Source organism: Balaenoptera physalus (genome assembly GCF_965194825.1).
Source record: "Balaenoptera physalus genome assembly, chromosome: 21".
Taxonomy (NCBI): domain Eukaryota; kingdom Metazoa; phylum Chordata; class Mammalia; order Artiodactyla; family Balaenopteridae; genus Balaenoptera; species Balaenoptera physalus.
In genome coordinates, this window is record NC_138902.1 from 32,308,678 (window position 1) to 32,322,777 (window position 14,100).

General features: G+C 47.2%; 1 protein-coding gene across 4 annotated transcripts in view; it reads right to left on the reverse strand.

The window, feature by feature from the left end:
* STOX2 (storkhead box 2) overlaps positions 1-11,192 on the reverse strand; it is a gene marked incomplete at its 3' end in the record, with an annotated part of 209,569 nt that extends 198,377 nt beyond the window's left edge. The window contains exons 1-2 of one of the 4 annotated variants that reach the window (XM_082444786.1): positions 9,435-11,192; positions 8,804-9,242 (exon numbers count right to left, since the gene is read on the reverse strand). In XM_082444786.1, coding sequence (XP_082300912.1) covers positions 8,804-9,167 — 364 coding nt within the window. In that variant the 5' untranslated portion in view covers positions 9,168-9,242; positions 9,435-11,192. Of the gene's footprint in view, positions 1-8,039; positions 8,186-8,368; positions 8,704-8,803 lie in introns of those variants that run through there. The other 3 variants (XM_082444793.1, XM_082444787.1, XM_082444788.1) reach the window with 3 other exon arrangements.
* Positions 11,193-14,100: the final 2,908 nt, after the last annotated feature.

Consider the following 14,100-nt stretch of genomic DNA (forward strand, 5'->3'; position numbering starts at 1 on the left):
GCCTCGGCTGACAGGTGGCTGGGAGCTGCAGGACCTTCCCAGGAGCAGAAAGCAGCCTAAAGGGGCAAGAGCCACAGGTTTGGGAATATCTGTAAATAAATAAAATTTTGTTTTAAAAATCAATCCCCTCTAAGGCATTAAACATGTAGAAGGTTCTCCCCTCTTTTTCAGAATGAAAGTGTCATTGGACACTATCTTGGACTCATGAAGGTCACTTCCAAAGGTGTGCGGAGCCTGGAATCTCCGAAGATAATGTTCCTTAGAAGAGCAGGTGCTGAGCTCCAGTGTCCTGGAATTGGACACATAAGGAGAACTTCAGTTTCTAAAAAATTCAGGGCGGGGAAGACTTTACTTAGAAGCAGAAGGGCAGAGATGAAATCATCATCTTTTGTTGCAAGATTTAAAAGGAAAAATTGCCCAAACCCGAGAGGGAAAGTAGACGACATGGGGAGGAGGGTGTCTGACACAGCACTGGGGGAAGGGTGGCAGCGATGGAAGGAAATGCTAAGAGAGGATGCAGCCACGGCCATCTTCCAGCTGCATCCTCTGAGCACCGGCGGGCTCATCTTAAAGACAGAGTCCGCAGCGATCTCAGGTGGTAATAAGGTGCAACCCCGCCAGACTGAGCCCACCGCTTAGAGACGCTGGGATGCCTTTGGGGACCGCCGGGGACCCACAGATTCATAAGAAGGTTATTTTGGATGTACTATTAATCAGCCAGCATCCATGCAGACCGGGGGGCTTTAGAGGCTCCCCACGTGTTTGGTATTGGGAAGGAGGAGGTGACATCCCGGTTTCAGAGACACGTCATTTTACATCGACAGATGGGCTCTCGTTATAGAAAATTCTATTATAGGGTCTTCACAAGAAATTGAGAAAATGGAGGAATTTTACTGTGTGTGTTTGAGCCTCAAGAGTAGAATCGCCAGCACGGAGGTATGCTTTCATGGCGTTAACAGCACAAGAACATCTCAAGCCCTGGGGGCCGTTCCACGTGGTGTCCACCACCATCCTGTGGACTTTCACATTACTTGGGTCTGCCCCCCTAGGAGACCTTCACCCCCGAAGACTCTGATGAATCCTCTTTACCTCTTTATCCAAGTCATTTGTCAAATTCTTTAAAGAGATACCTGACCCTTGACAGTGTCCAAGTTTACTTTTCTCTATCAAGAGAGACTGATATCAAAATATCAAGAGCTGCGTCCTCCAATGCCAGTGTGACTTAAGTTTAATACAAAGCTCTTGGCATTGGACCTTCTCAAGGATAAATGTGTGTGCATATATAACATATACTAATAGACTATATTCTTGTATTGATAGCTTGTACTTTATCAATACATCTATTTAACCTCCTCATTGAGATAAACTATACATCAGATAATTAGTTCCCACCAATTAAGTAATACCTGTGACTATATTAAGTCTACAGCTGTAATACAGAATGGAGGAGTTCAAAACGTGTTCTTACCCATGTATAATGAGTAGAATAATGATACAAGTACAATCCAAGTGACTATGTTAAAACCCACCCCATACACTGAAAATTCTATTTTTAAGGTGAGCACACATCTTTGTGTGGGATATTTTAAGCAGAATGAAACGTTTGAAATTATTTGTAGCAAGTACTTTGGATACAACAAACCTTTCTGGGTTTTTTACCCCCAAATCTGTGGTGACCTCAGGAACGAAAAGCACCCGAGTGCCTTCACTCCAGCACAAGAAACACAGGTGTGCCTTTCAGTTTCATGCCCCTTTGGAAAGAACTTGGGATAACCTGTAAATTCACCTCTTAACGCAAGAGGGAAATATATATGCTCAAGACCAGCATTCAGCAGTAAGAGGTGAAATGGATAAATTTTTGAAAAGCCTCTCAGTTATCACAACAAGGCCTTGAGTCTCAGAAGTTCATTCTAAATGCTTTATTACGATGAAACTGACACACTTTTACTGAAAATTTCTTTGAGCCAGAGTGAGGTAATTCATAAAAATATCTTTATGGGGCTTCCCTGGTGGCGCAGTGGTTGAGAATCTGCCTGCCAACGCAGGGGACACGGGTTCGAGCCCTGATCTGGGAAGATACCACATGCCGCGGAGCGACTAGGCCCGTGAGCCACAACTACTGAGCCTGCGCGTCTGGAGCCTGTGCTCCGCAACAAGAGAGGCCACGATAGTGAGAGGCCCGCGCACCGCGATGAAGAGTGGCCCCCGCTTGCCGCAACTGGAGAAAGCCCTCGCACAGAAACGAAGACCCAACACAGCCAAAAATAAATTAATTAATTAATAAATTTAAAATTGTATATATTAAAGATGTACATGTGATGGTTTGATATATGCATACATTGTGAAAAGATTACCACAATAAAGCTAATTAACACATCTATCACCTAACAGTTGTTTAAAAAAAAAATCTTTATGACTAGCTAGAAATTAATAAAACTTGAAATGCATCGCTGTTCACTGTTTAAACTTAACCCTGATATTTTAATATGAGAGGTAAGCTTCTCTAAGAGGGAGGCCCACGTCTGACACTTTTCTGGATATTCTACAGACCCCAACCCAATGCTCTATGTTTATTGGATGCTTAATGCCTTGTCAGCACAGAATAAAACTCCAGGAGGCTCCACATGGCCTGGAGTTGGCCAGCCCCTCTGACCTCACATCCTGTCACACCTTCCATTCTCTGGCAGGCTTAACAAGCCCCAGCCTCATGGGCTTTCCTTTCTGTTCCTCCAGCGTTCAAGCTGATTTCCATCTGCTCCTCCACTGTTGGCCGACAGCTCACCATCAGTCAGGTGCTACGCGAAACAAGGGGCATTATAGAGCTGCCACTCAAAGCACTGGCAGGGAATGTGGCTTTGGGGCAGAAAATGAAGAACCCGCCCTCCTGTGAGTAAGCCCTGCAGAAAGATTATTAAGCCACACAAAGCAATGGACTGACCTGTTTGGCCTAAAGGAAGCTCAAGCACGATGGTCTCAGGCGTGCTGATCCTGGACCCAGCACTGGTTTCCCTTTTCCCTTGTGTTATCTAATGGAAAAGAAGAACCTAGCCACCTCCAAGCAAACCGGCTGCCATTGGGCTACCTGGCACACTAAACTGTTGGGAGGTTGTATGTACTGGGGGCTGGGAAGGAAATTTTGGCCAGGACAACCTGAACTTGAATCCTATCTGTATGACAAAAAAGAAACAAGCAAACAAAAATAACGCTGCCTGGGTCCAGACCCCTCTCTCTTGCTTACTAACTAGGTACCTTTGAAGAAGTACTTGTCACTCTGTTTCTCAATGTCTTCATTTGCAAAATGGGTAAAATAATGATACCTAAATAGTTTTAAAGGTTGGTTAACAAAAAGATAGCACTTAGGAAATAGTAAACGATCAATAAGTGTTAGCTATCATCTCATGTCTTCTCGTCACTCTCTATCACCTGCTCAATTTATAAGCACTTAAAACTCTCTGAAATTCTAATTTCTTTGTTTAATTTCTGAGATGTCTGTTGCACCTCCTAGAACGGAATCTGCAAAAGTACAAGGGCTGTGTCTCACTTGTTCTCCACTTCAGTTCCCAGAACAAATCCTAGAAGACAGAAGGTTCTCCAATTGTTGAATGACTCAGTATCTCCAATTCCAAAATCTTTACAACACTCATTAGGCAATCCTAGCCATGAGCTTAGGACACTTATTCAATTTTAAGTTGACATTTTAAATAAGTCAACTTTTGGTTGGGATATATACAAATTCTTTTGGAGTATACATTTTTAAAACAATTGTCTTAAAAATTTACTACTTGGAGAAACCACTTTAAGAGAGCAACTTTTTGAGAAAACCAATAAAGATGTTGGAATAGAATAAAGGCTTGATGCCCATATGTTCTAAACAATTTTCTTTTTATTGACATATAGCTGACATATAATATTATGTGAGTTTCAGGGATACTCCAGCTACAAATTTTTATAATTTAATTTTTAATATTTTTAATTTAAGTCCTGATTTGAAGCCTAAAAAGCATGTTTGGTGCTATGTTAATATCTAAGGATAAATGGGGAAAGTATAAAGAGTCACTGGAGCAGACAGAGACACTGAGCCACGCTCCCTGAGGTCTGAAATTAGGAGAATCTATGGAGATTGACGGATCCGAATAAGGCTGGCGGGTGGGGAAACCCCAGAAGGCCCAGGAGGGAGGAGCATCTAGCCTCTGCTCAAGGGCCTCTGGGTCTGGGGCTGGGACTTGAAGGCCCTCTAGACTCAAGCAGGCTAACGCGATACCTTCCGTAGCACGTAGAGCCTTGACCATGGGAAGGTACCATAAGAGAACAAATGCACTCACACAGCACCCACCGTCTCTCCCCACAACGCTTTCAATAGACCTTTAGCTGGTACACCTGTGTCCAACCCCCTCCCAGTCCCATCCAACGCCCTCACCGGCCCTAGAATTCTCATTCTACCTAAGATCAAACCGTGTCACCCCTCCCCCTGCTCAAAAGCTACCAGGGGCTTCCCAGTCATCACCTGTGGCCCAAGCTTCCCTTCCTACTGTCTTATCACACCACTGCCCGCCCCCAGCCCCAGCCAGCCAGTTCCCAAACGTGTCAGGACCTCCCCAACGCCGTGAATGCTCGTGCTCCTGCCCAGGTGGGAAAGCACTCCTGTTCTGGAGGAGGCCCTGGCGGCCGGCATCTGCACAAGGCTTAGCACAATCCTCTCTGCTGGGAACCCCTCTCCCAGCCCACCAGGCAGAAGTAACTGCTCCTTACTCCCTGTCCTCAGAGCCCTCCCCACACTCTCAGCTCTTGCGTCAGCATCTCCGAAAAGACTGCGTGCCTCATCAATCCTTATAATCTCGGGAGGGGCACAGAGCCTGGCACTAGCGGGCACTCAATGAACACGTATGGGATTTAATTTAGTGTTTGATCAGAATACGCAGCATAATTTTAAAACATTCCTAGTTTCCTGCACACACACATCCCTTTTGAGGGTCCTGGAAAGAAAATGCCTGAACTTTTTTTTCTACATGCCCAGAGTAGGTTATTTCTAAGTAGTGGATTTAAATATGCTAGCAGGTCATTTCTAAGCAGTGGATTTGAATATCCCAAGTCAAAACCATTTTTCCTTTGAGTTGCTTAATTCCCTGATTCTTGTTGGATCCACAGTCATCTCCTCCTTGTCCAATCCCCACCTGAAATGTGTGTGGTTAGAACCACATACTTTTGGAATTACGGGCAAAAGTAATCCGGATTGCTGGCAACTTCAAGACGCATGTTTCAAGTTACAAAGCAAAACACTAACTTGTTTTCAATCCTGCTGTGAAAGTGTAGGCTTGCCTCAACTGCGCTGGGGCACAGCCAGAAAAGGGGGTCTGGGCAAACCTCTTGTCCATCCCTCTCTCTCCACTCCGGGGTGGGTTAGTACACACACACACACACACACACGCACACGCACACACAGGAGAATGCGAACTCAAGATGGAGCAAAGCCATTCCTCCCTTTTCCTCACTGGGAGGATCTAACAGAACAATTTTATTACCACGCTCTAAGATGGGCTCTCAGAGACCCCCTGGAAAACAAGCAAATTTCATGAATAATTATTTACCATAAATATAATAAAATGTAAACTAGCATTTGCCTACCAGTTATTTAAGAGGACTACTTGTGATTGATGAATTTAATTCAGGTTCAACAAGAGGAACTATAATGCCTTCTGTAATGCTCATCTATGTGTCTGGTTTTGTGGCTGTTTTACACCCGTGAAATAATTAGGGAAAATCACAAAACCACATGAAAGTAACTGATAATATAGGTACCACAGTCTGAGGGATCAGTTGAAAGTTACCCTGCAAGAAATGCATTACTAATGATAAAGTCCCACAGATAGTGACCAGCTCCTGCTTTTGTGTATAAATTAGATGCAGTCAAGGGATTCCTATGATAATGGCACTCAGTCTTTACAGATTTACAGCTAGGCTCCCTCTAAGTACACCTTCGTGGTTTGGATTTTGTTTCTTGTATTTTTGAGCGCACGAACTTGTCCACACATATATTGTGACTTGGAATAAAAGGTTGTGAGCCAGTCATCAGGGGCTCCCAGACTTCAGAGTTTCAAAGCTCCATAAAAGATCTTGCAACAAAAACTTAGGAAGCTTTGCAGCAGACACTGAGGTTCCGTAAGAGAATTTTTATAGGAGATAAACTGTCGCACACAATTCAGCATTTTACCATCATTACTGAAGCAAAACCGGAATTCTGAGGAATTCTGAACCCCCAAGACAGTTCAGAAAAGTTAACCACTTGGATCCCAGAAGGCATCACCCATGCCCCTTTATCTGATGCTGGTTTCGGGAGGTAGCCCCCTTGCTTGTCATCACGGTACTGAGTTAAGGGCTGAGCCAGTGCAGCTGCTAAACCCACCAGCTGCCAGTCAGCTTGAGACAGTTCAAGCTGCCAAGGGAACAGGCAATAGTCAATCAACTACAGCAATCTCGAACCTTTAAAATTGCCAAAACAGTTCTCTTTGCTTAATATGACAGATCACCAATTCCTATAAGTTCACACATTCTGCTAAAATGAAAACAATATATGAACAACTGAAATATTTACAAATCAAATGCTATTGATACAATGTCTGGGATTTCAAATGGTGGGGGAGATTTATAGATGGAATAAGACTGTCCACGTGCTGATAAATTTTGAAGTTAGATGATGGATTCGTGGGGATTCAATATAGTATTTTTGATTATACAGGACACCCCACTTATCTGTGGTTTTGCTTCCGCAGTTGCAGTTTCAGCTACCCGCAGTCCACTGAGGTCCCAAAATATTAAATGGAAAATTCCAGAAATAAACAATTCATACATTTTAAATTGGGTGCCATTCTGAGTAGCTTCATGAACTCTCTCCCCATCCTCTCTACCCCGTCCTGGGGTGTGAATCGTCCCTTTCTCGAGCGAATCCATGCCGTGTAGGTTACCTGCCTGCCCATTAGTCACTTTGCAGCCACTCCCGCCAGCATCACTTCAACAGGGGTGGTATCGCAGTGTTTGTGTTCAAGTAACCATTACTTTACTTAACAATGGCTCCAAAGCGCAAGAGAAATGACGCTAGCAATTCAGATATTCTCTTACTGTGCCTAATTTTAACATTAAATTTCATCATAAGTGTGGAGGTATAGGAAAAAAACATAGTATAGACAAGGGTTCATCCGGGGTTTCAGGCATCCACTCCGGGTCTTGGAATCCTAACCTCTTAACCTCGCACACAAGGGTGGGGAGGGGAACCCCCGTACGAGTTTTGCAAATTGCTTGAAATTTTCCAAAATAAAAAGTAAAAAATAAGCATGAAGTCAAGTTTAAAACTATTAAAATGCAATCTCTACCGTGCATACAAGTGATGACATACATTCTTACTTCCTAGTGTGTTGCAGTTCTACAGTAGGAGATCAGATTTTCGCCCTTTACTAAGGCAGCTTAATTACAGAGACTCCACTGAGGGTTTTGCTAACGTCAAAAAAGAAAGTTAAGACACCTGAGATTCAGCACAGGGTATAAAACATACAAGATGCAAGCTTTACTAGTTTTTTATCTACTCGATTTAAAGGAAGCTTTATAAGGATTTCTGCTATGTGAAAATAGACAAAACACCACAAAACAAAAAAGATGCTATAAATTTGCCATATGCATAGAGGAGGGCACTTTAGCAGGTAAAAGCTATTCCTTCGGCGGCGGAAGGTAGAGTAGCAACCCTGGCGAACGAAAAAGGCGGCTCTACAGTCTTTTAGCGTTTGAACTTTTGACCTCTTCCCAAAATGTCACGAAAGAATTTCTAAACCGTGGGACTAGAAAGAACGCTTTCTTTCCTCGAATCGTTTCACAAAACATTACTATTTACTATATACGCCTTGAGCCCACCGGGCCCAAAGTACAAAACTAAAAAGTAAAGTCTAAAAGAGATGCAAACTGGACTAAGAAAAATACATATGAAGTAATGCAATTAAAAAAAACAACAACAACAACAGGTCGAGACAGCACTGAAGTGCGGCAGCGAATATCACCTTTCGGGCTCTCTTCCGCGGACACGGTTTTCTCTTTTGTTGAGGATCAGGCTTTCCTCTGTCCTCCTCGTGTCCCTTCCTTCCTTCAAACTCACAAAATGACTTGAAGAAACATGTACCGGAGGCAACGACACCAACAGCTCAGTCTTGCAAGGACACACCGGCGCTTAAAAGTCAACCCACACGGAGGGGGCGGAGGGACGCGTCGCCCGAGGCAAACGCGGCCGGGCCGGGTCGCCGTCCCCGGAAAGGACGCGCCGGGGGCGCCCGCGCACCTGGCCCGCTCGCCGCCGCCCCCCGCGGCCGAGCCCGCCGCCACCCGAAGCTACCTGAGCGCTGTCTCTCCACTTCTCCCGCGTCTTCACACGCGCCCCCGGCCCCAGCCGAGCGCAGAAGGTGAGACCCGCAGACCGGAGCGGCCGCGGCCCCGCCGAGCCTCCCGCGCCGCCGCCCACCCGGCAGGCCCCAGGCACCGCCCCGCCGGGGCCGCCAGGGAGGCTCCCGCCGGCTGGCCGGGGGCGGCGTGCTCGCCAAGGTGCGGATCCGCGGTTTAGGTGCCAGGAAGCTCCCCAGTCCCGCACTCACCCAGGCTGCCGGCCCCTCCCCGGGCGCGGCGCGGGGGTGGAGAGAGGCGCGGGCGCCCGGGGGGAGCGGGGCCGGCGCGCCGGCTCGGGCGGGGCAGCGGGGGATGGGGGTGGGGGTGGGGGTGGGGGGGTTCCCGCGGCGCGACAAGACGGGACACGGCGGGGGGCGGCCGGACTCACCCAGGCAGCGGATGTGGAAGCCCGAGGGCGGCCGCAGCGCCCGGCGCGACCAGCCCTCGCGCAGCGCCTCCAGATGCTCCTCCTTGCCCTGGATCAGCAGGACCTGCTCGTCGATCCAGCCCAGGAAGAACGTCTCGGCCACCGCGGCCGTGACCTTCTTGTTCCAGAAGTGCTGCATGTTCTCGGCTTTGAAGTCGGCGAAGATCTCGTAGCCGATGTGGTGCCGGGCGAGCTGCCGGGGCTGGGCCGGGGACGCGGGTCGGGCGGCCTCGGACCTCTCACCCGCCGGCCCCTCGGCGGGGCCCAGGACGATGGCCAGAGAGTGAGGCGCGATCTGCAGAAACTTCTCCATCTTCGGAGGCATCCGGCGTCCGCGCGCGACCCCGCTCACCGCAGCCGCCACCTCCCGCCGCTCCCGGGAACAGCAGCGCGAAGGGCGCTGCGCGACAAACGAAGAGCGTTAGTGCCCCCCCCACCCGGGCCGGCCGCTTCCCCCGACATCCCGCGCCCCGATGCCGGGGACGCCCCGCGCAGCCCCTGCGCGCTGCCTGCCGGCAGGCGCAGCGGGTCACCACGCGGGGAAGGGGAGGGGGTGCGGAGCCCGCTCGGGCCGAGGGCTGGCGCGCGTTACCTGCAGCTCCGCGCCACCCTCCCTGCACCGCTCATTTTCCAGCCGCTGCACCCTCGCCTCCCTCGGCGCCCGGCGGCCCCGGCGCGGGGCGGAGACGCCGGAGGGGGCGGGCAGTTCGCGCCGAGTCCGGGGAACCCTCCTGGCTGGACTCGGCCAGAGGAATCCCCGAGAGTCCGCTGCGGGAGGTGGTCGACGGGCTGCGGATGGCCGGGGCGGGGGGGGGGGGGGCGTTTAGGTGGCGGGGCCAGGGACGCACGGCGACACATGGAAGACACCGAGTCCGGAGCGGTGAGTGTTGCTCCTCCCCACGCTCCACTCCGCCCTCACCTCCCACCTCCTGCTGGAACAAGTGGCTTCGCTGACTGGTTGATGTGCCCTTGGAAGTGGCTTTTTAAAAAACTTAGTCAACCACGGAAAATTGTCGTCCGTCCCTCCTCCCACGCTCTCGTGGAACTCTCCTCCCGTATCTCCATCACGTACTGTGGGCCTGAGATAGAAGAAACCTAGTCATTCCCAGCGTTACCTACCCAACCCTCCGTTTAGGAAGAGGATACGGAAATTTACCTGGAAAGGTAATGATTATGCTTTTTAAAAAAAGAAAACAAGAAACAAACCAACCAAAAAAACCCATTTCGTTAAGCTTCTTTCTGTACAAACTCTGTTTGGCTTATTTTTCATTGAGAAAGGTTAGTTGTATATTTAGAGCCCTAATTAATTAACGCCAAGGCTTCATGCTACATTTCCCTAGAAGAGCGTTTCTCAGACTTCGGTGTTTCACAGAGTCACCTGCAGCTTTTGTCAAAACACAGGTATCTGGATGTGGGTCTCTGATTCCGTAGGCCTGCTGTGGAACCTAATATTTTTTCTTTCGAACAAATTCTCTGCTGCAGCTGCTGCTGGTGCTGGACCATACTTTGAAAACCCTTGAACTAGAAAAAATGTTACGTGGGGGGAGGGATCGCTGAAGTGTTTGCTGCTGGCATCCTGGGATTCTATTACCATGAAAAAGTTACTAAACCCAAGTCCGAAGACCTGGGTTTTAATCTTACTGAAGGTGACCGTGGACAAGTCACTGAACCCCAGTTCCTCGCATTTGCAAAATGGGAGTTGATAAAGCCCCACTCAGCCCACGTCTCTGGACCGGAGAGAGCATCAAGGAAGGAAATGTTTGAGAAGTCGCCTCAGATGATAAAATTTGCAGTCAGCATGAGAATGCGTGTTGCCACTAGTCACAGAAGGCAGGGGCTCCTCAGGCCTTAGAGAGCCAAGGACTGGGTTTGACATGAGGGAGGCAGCCGTGGTCGTATGAATGCATCCTGCCCTTGGAATTTCCCAGGCACGCACGGAGTGGTGAGACCTGATCATTTCTTGCTGGGCTTTTAGTGCTTTGGCACTAAGCCTCAATTTGGCACCAGTGATGCAACATTCTTCACCCTCCCTTCTCAGTGCCTGGGCCTCAGGAAGAGAGGAAGTGGTAGTGGCTGGAAAAATGGAAGAAGGAAAGATATTATACTTGTGACATTTTTTTTTTTTTTACTTTGCAATTTTTAAAATTTTTGTATTATGACATAATTTCAGACTTTGTGAAGAGTTGCAAGAATAGTGCAAAGAATACCCATGTATTGAATATCTTCACCCAGATTCCCCAAGTGTTAGCATTTTACTACACTTGGTTTGTTCCTTTATCTCTTTCTACATACCCCCCCCATAAAGTGTATATAGAAGTATACATGATATTTACACATTTCTAAACTATTTAACTCTCTCCACTATAAAGTTACTATTTTATCCTTTGTAATTAATAAATCTCTTTTTGAGAGATACTCTGAGACTATGAAAGTATCCTGTTATCCTCAAAGGTATGAGGATCAGGAAGTAGGGATCTTTAGGGGTCATCTTACAGGCTACCTACTACAGTTTTTATAATGAACCATGAAAAGGTCCCATTTTTAGATGTTTGCAATAAAGCGACAAATTAAAAGAGCAACTTCTAATATAAGAGCTCTCTCTCACATAGAGATAGCAAGCTCTTCACAGACACACACACACACACACACAAGATGTCAGAAAAACTATTTGATCCTCTGAACCGGAAGGGCCATTTAGAGTATATACCATCAGAACTCAGTGGAATGAAGATGAGGAGCTACTTTATCGATTCTTACCACTGTCATCACCTGTCTTATCAACCTCACTATCATCATCATTGCCCCTTAATGATTGTTTGCGAAATGCCAGGCAGTGTGTTAAGAACTTTTCACATATGGTGAAATCATTATGATTTTTTTCACAAGATAGATATGATGGCAATAATATTTTTGAGATACATAACCCAACATATTTTCATTTTCAATAACCCTCAGTTCCCAGTTGGCCCACAGTACCCTCCATGCATGGACTCAGGGTCACGCACGTTTCTACTCCATGTCAGTTTCACCAAAATTTGCCTGTAAATATAGCTTTCTTTTCTTCCTCAATCTTTTCCTCTCTTTGCTTCCCCACCCGTCCACAGTCTCTCTTCTTGCAGCCCCCAGTCTCCAGCGGCTACAGCAGCAGGAAGCTAGGACAGGGATGCATTGGGCATTCCTTCAAATGCTAAATAATAAAAACCAGTCAAGGAAAAATAAAAAGATACAGCGGGAGCAATAACCAAGGAAACAACCATAAGTATAATTATAGCATGAGATGCATGCCTTGAAAGTGTCAAACAGAGAAGTGCCAGAAAGAAACAGGAGGACCTACATTAGATAGGATACTGAGGTCTCTAGGAGGAGATGGGCATTTACTCCTGCCCAAAGGATGAGAAGTAGCCTAACTTGCCAAGGCTGCATAGGCCACACTGCTGATGTCACTGGAAAAGTTGTACCCTGTCTTTTATCCCCTTCAGAGAGGCACTTGCGTGTATCATCAAGAAAGAAGGTGCAAATGTTTCTTGGCAAGGAACTACTTCCTTCCCTACGTTCAGTATCCAAGACCTTTATATTGACCCAAGTAGTGGTAAGATTTCCTGGTTATTTTCCAAGGAAAAGTATTTAACATTTATCAAATGCCTTATTTTTGCAAAACTCAATGTGGAGGAACAATTATTATTCTAATTTTTCCAATGAGAAAACAAAGTTCACAGATGTTAAGGAATTTGGCCAAGGTCACACAACTACTAGTTGATAAACCGAAAATTTGAACCAGACTTATGACTCCAGAACCCAAGTTTCCTCAGCCTACACTACAGCCTCCAAAGGAACTAAGAACCTGCAAGATAAACTAGTATTACTTCATTCAGAAGGAATTATTGCACCAATTTACTTGAAAATGTCCAGGAAGAACTGCTTGGGTAGCTCATCAAATAAGAAACCCTCAAACCCCCTGGGGAGAACGCTTGCCTCAGTTTTCCCCATAGTGAAGTTCAAGATCAAGTGGGATGTTGTGCAGAATGAAAGAGCACTGTGAATGAAATGCTTTATCAGCCCTTCTCCCCACTGCCTGCCGTCAGCTGCCTGCCATCCCTGCAGGGAAAGAGGGCTTTGCTAAACCTACTCTGGTCCAAGCTTATCAGTTACTGGTTGTCCACCAGGATATAACAGACTCTCAGACAGTCATCACTCAGGGAGGCGCATTCCAGCCTAAGGGCCGTCAGTTTGGAATTTCTGTTTGTGGCAGATTGTGTTTTTGAAAGATGGCTGCCACAACACTTCCCACGTTTGTGTATTTCCGTAATGTGGCCCATTTCAGTAGTGTGACTCCCCCATCAGGAGGTAGCGTCTCTCTCTCCACCCCCTTGACTCTGGTCAGGCCCCGTGGTTGCTTTGACCAATAGAGTAGAGCTGAATTGATGCTGTGCCAGTTCTGGGAAAAGACTGATTAGCTTCTTCGTTCTCACTTCTGCTTCTTGGAAGCAGCCACTATGTAACAAGTACAGCTACGCTGAGATCGTCATGTTGTGAGGAAGCCCAAGCTAGCCACAAGGAGAGGGTGTGGAGAGAGAGCAGTGCTGGCCAACTCCCAGCCGTTCTCACCAGCCCAGCTCAGGCACCGACATGTGAGTGAAGGAGACATTCTAGCCCCAGCAGACACCAAGTGTGGAAGACCCGAGACCCCGTACTAGTAACCCCCAATCGAGCTGTCCCAGGCACCTCTGGGCATTCAAGTCAACCCAACTAAAGCTTCCAACTTTGTATAACCGAGGTGAGCCATCCCCACTGTGTCTCGTCTCAATTCTTGACCCACACAGCTATGAGCGTAATAAAGTGGCAGCCGTTTTTCATCACCGAGTTTTGAGGTGCTTGGTTACAAAACAATAGATAATTGGACCGCTGTTGCTCTCGTATTGTTTGCATGCATCTTGGGGACGTCTAATGGATAAGAATCCCTGCAGGAAACGAGATTTCAGTGACGTCCTGATTGTGGCATCTCTGGAAAGTCAACTTTTCTAAAGCAAAAAGGAAGTCCTCCTACGTTATTTTTATCTCACAAGTGTGATAGGTGGATTTAGACTCCTAAGTCCATAATTCAAGGCACCAATTGATTAATCTGTCAGAAAGAATGACATCTGCACAAACCACTCGATAAAGCCTCACTGCAGTAGAAGTCCAGAGTTTCCACAGAGCTCCTATAACCATGGGGTTACCGCTTGTTCTAATTAAAAGCCCCCTAAAGGATTCCTTCAAGG